Source organism: Clupea harengus, chromosome 7 (assembly GCF_900700415.2).
Source record: "Clupea harengus chromosome 7, Ch_v2.0.2, whole genome shotgun sequence".
Taxonomy (NCBI): domain Eukaryota; kingdom Metazoa; phylum Chordata; class Actinopteri; order Clupeiformes; family Clupeidae; genus Clupea; species Clupea harengus.
In genome coordinates this window covers 4528193-4533192 of record NC_045158.1, presented here as the reverse complement: position 1 = coordinate 4533192, position 5000 = coordinate 4528193, and the positions used below count along the sequence as shown (strand labels likewise).

The window sequence follows — 5000 nt, the reverse complement described above, 5'->3', positions numbered from 1 at the left end:
CTTGCAGTGAAATATAACTACAGGCAAGTCGCTGCAAAGCTCCTTGTGCTGAACTGCACTGAAAACAAAGAGTTTCACCTGGCAAGGGCCCAACATAAGCAGGCCAGGGTTTAGTGCTTTTTCACCGTCTCTCTTTAAGCTTCTCAAACGCAGACCAACACATCTGATTTAAAGAGGCTCATCAGAATGCCGTAAAATTGCGCTATGCATGTGAAATACTCCATAAAATAGAAAATGAAAAAAGAGAGGCTAGTCTGAAGACTGGGAGTGTCTGATTTAGTGCCTTGGGCAGCACCACACGTGTGTGTGCTTTGCAAGGCCAGTTTATTTTAAACGTGTAGTGGCAGTTGCGCACGCGCGCCCAGTGCTGGGTGAGACTCGGACTCCCAGGCCCGTGTTCCAAGGGTCCTTCAGCCTTACGATCCCTTGTGTCTGCGGAGACGCTGTCATGTCCAGTCGCAACAGAGCGCCTTACGTGAGCACTTCTCCTGTCCGGCTGCTATTTCCATCCCACCATCCCAGGCCTCCCACCACACCCAGATCTGAGGCCGTCCCGCCAGCGCTGACCGTCCGCCCTGCCGGCCGGCGGTCCGGACCAGACCAGACCAGACCGACCCAAAGCAAACCAGACAAGCGTAAAATTACACAGCTGACCAGTCAGCAGCGGCCAGCCCAGGGATGTCCAGGGAAGAAGGAGAGGCCCCAGCTAGCGACCGGCCGCCCAACCGTATCATTACAGCGCTATGCAGTGTGACCTGGGTATGCCTTGGCACCTCGTAGGGATTTTTTTTTCTCCTCCTGGTTTTGATGTATGTGCAGTTTTCTGCCTAGTCAGACTGTAAGGCCAGACAGGGCCTTGATCACTGCGTTATTTTTACATTCCTCAAATCCTAGAATAAAAACAACATGCCAAAAACAGGACCACTGGTAGGCCGTTGAAAGGGCTGAAAACAACCACTAAATTATGACAGGAGAATAACGTCGAGTCAGAATAGTTTTTGCTAAATATAGCCAACCTGGACAGTTCCCACCCTTTGCTCGTCTTGTGGTTTGGCAGTATGCGTCTCTGCACTTTCAAATCACACTCTATAATGTTATCGAAGCTAAATGTGGTGTCCAGTATGAGTTATCTCTCGTCTCAGATCCTTTGTGGCCAGACGAGCACGGTTAGATTTGGGGTTAGCACAGCTGAAGTGAGAACGAGAAGTTGGGCCTCTGGCCCACATTATTCACACAACAGGGTTTGCAGGTCAGATGGCGGCCTCCACAGGTCGAGTGCCTCGAGCCGATAGGCTGTCTGCCTGGATGGGTGTGCGCCCTTCGCCAGTCTCGAGCGACACCCTGCCTGTTGAGTTCTGACCTCACATGGAGACTGGAGAGAATTGATGTGCTTTTACTGCTCCTCAATATATAAGCCAGTGGCTTTAGAGCAGTAAGGTGCTATTGACATACCTTTTGTCTATCTCAAAATCTCAAAACCAAGTCGTGTGTGTGTGTGTGTGTGTGTGTGTGTGTGTGTGTGTGTGTGTGTGAGAGAGAGAGGTTGTATATCTGTCAAGTTGAACACATTACTAGAGGGCTTATGTAATGCCCTGGCACTCGGAGTATGTGTACACGACAGTGCAAAGTAGATAACACACATACACACTCACGCAGGCATCCACCCCTCCACAACTGGGCCAAGGTAGTGTTTTATAAATAGAGGCGAGCGTGGGCTGTGGGGCTGGGCCCTCTGACGTCGCCACGGCGATACGCGGGGCCGCTCCCACTACTACTTCCTGTGGGAAACAATCCTATGTGAGCGTGTTTGAGCAGGACAACGAGTCTGGGTCAAGTCCCAAACCGCCTGCCTCTCCCCTCCCGCCTCCCTTATTTCCCCCCCTGGTGTACCTACTGGGTTAACTGATGCCACAGACACTCCCTAGAGGCTGATCAGAACGCCCCCCTCTCTCTCTCTCTGTCTCTCCCCCGCCCACACATAGAAGGAGGGCCGGTAAACACTGAGCTCATCCAGATCAGGAGAGGTGGGCCTCTGTTCTTTAGCAGGACCCCGATGGTCTGATTACTCACAGTATGGAGGGAGCTCCCCAAGCAATTGTTTGGCAATTGGAAGAATGAGAGAGTGGGGCTGTCCTCTGTATAACGCCTGGGTACTGGTGTGGCTCGTCGGATGCCTGCGTAGCTGGCGGACAGAAACCAGTCAAACTGGTTTACTGGTGAACTTATAGGGTTTAGAGTTCCTCAACAGTGAAACCGCAATTAAATTTGGAGGATTCTGCTCACAAAAACCACCGTGAGTTGTTTGTTCAGTTCAGTTCAGTTCAGTTCAGTCTGGAGAGTTAAGTGTAGGTGCAGAATAACGGCCACACTTAACCATTAGTAGGTACTGAGGTTTCAGTAAAGGCAGTTCAGTGAAGTTAGTAATAAACCAAATAAATAAACAAACAGAAAGTCCCAGTCAAAGTTCAACATCGTTGATCAGCTTCTGTTAGAGTTTCTAACATCGTAGACCACCAAAACTGGGAAAAAAATAAACAATTAACAGTTGACTTGCTGAAAACCTGTCTGATCCTCTAATTACTACTCGTTATTACTTGGAGCGTGATGTTGTTACATTGCATGGCATCAATGCTGTGTTTGTCAGAAAAAAAAGGTGTAGATGTTTTTAATAAGATAAAATCAACTGTTTCAGACTGTTCACGTTTTTGAAAACCGTTCTTCAAAAGCAGCTCAGCACTCACAGGCACGAGTGTATTGGGACCGGTTCTGCCGATCTCTGCCACATGCTGCAGGCTTGAGCCAGCAACAAGTCAAAGCTGTGATGCGGTGGAAGTATTCACAGTTCAACCCTCTATCTCTATCAGAAAAATGCAGAACTGTTAAGAGACTTCATAGGAGCGGGATGGGGGTTGGGGAGATACAGACGACAGACGGTGTGAGTTTGGTGTGAATCGCTGTGACTGGTGGTAGATCTGAGGCCAGTAGGGCACGTCATGCCACTGATGGTGTGGTGAATCTGCACCTGATTAGCCCACACTGATGGGCCCTGCTGCTGCCGCTGCTAATGCTGCCTCCACACCTGTCCACCAGGTGTATGTTGAGAACCTATTGCTAATCCAGCAAACGTTGTTGATCCCATTAGTTGAGTAACTCCGAGCAGATACTTTACCGCAAACTGCTATAGTATCTGCTGTGAGTGCTGCTATATTTTCGCAGCAGTGTATAAGAGGCCCCCAGTATCTCCAAACAAAGCGATCAGCGCATATGAGCACAACCAGTCCCAGGATGAAACATGGACTCCTGTTGCTAAGTTACGCTCAAGTGTTTTCACTATTTTTAGTTCCCAGGGCCTGAATTTTCACCCAAAGATTATATTATGGCTCCATTTTTAAGTTCAACAATAGAAATTAAATCAAATGCATCTTCATGTTTGCGGTTGTTATAATTAAACTACATTAAACGTTCAGATTTCATGTTAACCTCAGAGGATAGTGGCACGACGAGAAAAAAAAGTTCAGTGCAGAAACATGTTTCATATATAGATAGATCAGCTTGGTATCTGTTATCTTTTGTCTGTACAACTATATAAATGCCTTGGACATATTTCTAAAAATCTTTGTGAAGCAGTAAAAAAGATGATAGTCTAGAGAGCCTAGTTGGGATTCTTCTACCATGCCTTCATGCAGCCTAAATGATTTTGTTTCTTGTTTATGGTTCTTGTTTTTCCTCTGTATCTGTAAACAGCATTTTGGTAATCCCATTTGAGTCTGTGGGATGATGCCTGTGTCGGTGTGTAATCTTATCTTTCCTCATAATTTGCCACACAATTTCCCTTTCACTGCTGAGCATAATCTGGCATAGTTTTCTTTTTGTATTTCCTGACAAGCATCTATTTAATTGTCCTGAGGTGTCACAAATAGAATTGGTGGGTTACAAATTTGATGCACTTCTGTCCTTTGTCAGCCAACTTCAGAAGACCCAAGTCAACATTATTTGAAGTCTGTTGGATGTTTCTTAAGTGTTGTGTACTTTTTATTTTAGACTCCACAAGAAACAAAAAAAGAAACAAAAAACCTGTTCCCCAATAGTGCTCATGACTAAGAGTTTTTCTGTGGAAAATGTTGCACTCACTGTGGAGGTGTGTGCACCAGGGGAGCAGCAATGTGGTGTGTGTGTGTGGAGCATTTCCCAGCCTGCCTTGCTGTGATGGAAGCTCTGTTAAGTGAGGCAGTTATGGGCGGGTGGTGTGAGTAGCCGTGTTAATGTTGTTGTTGTTGTTGTTGTTGTCTTTTGCTCAGGTACAGCAGTGTGTTCCCGAGCCTGAACATGGCGGTGAAGCGGCGAGAGCAGGCTCTCCAGGACTACAAGAGACTCCAGGGCAAGGTGGAGAAGTACGAGGAGAAGGAGAAGACGGGGCCCATCATGGTCAAGCTGCATCAGGTAGACACCCCCCTCCCAGCTCCCTCTTCACACTCTCCTTCTATTCTTGTACCTGTGCGTCACATTTCTCGTCACATCTGAACCATAAGAAGCTCCTCGTGCCATCTTACCTCATTCTTGATACACCATCGCGGATTTCTCCGCAAAAACTACTCATATGTAAAGTCAGTGGATGCACATAAAGTGCTTCCTTTCTTTAAAGCTGGTAGGACGTTTCCCTGAGCATAAGCTTGCACTTCTGCAGAGGAGTGGATGAATACTTGCGCGTGGAATTATAATTTTTTTCTTTTATAAAGTCCATTGTGATGATCCTTTCGCCCTCTGCTCTGATCGCATAGCGTGTGAAGAGCAACAAGTGAGCAGGGCTCCGGCGCTGCCTGGCTGGCTGCATGGGAACAGAAATAGTGGAGCACATTCACACACACATGTGTAGTCGTGCTCCCACGCAAGCGAGCTGGCTTGCAAGCCCCTGCACTTTCTGAAGTGCCTCTGCAGCACGTGCGCTGCCAGATAATTGGTTTTAACAGTGACTGGTACACACACACACACACGTACACACA

At 47.4% G+C, this 5000-nt stretch overlaps 1 protein-coding gene across 1 annotated transcript in view; it reads left to right on the top strand.

Moving 5' to 3' along the window:
• bin3 (bridging integrator 3) overlaps nt 1-5000 on the top strand; it is a 43650-nt gene that overhangs the window by 24470 nt on the left and 14180 nt on the right. Inside the window, exon 7 of the mRNA XM_012830409.3 lies at nt 4299-4440. Within this exon, the coding sequence (XP_012685863.1) occupies nt 4299-4440 (142 nt within the window). The remainder of the gene's footprint in view (nt 1-4298; nt 4441-5000) is intronic.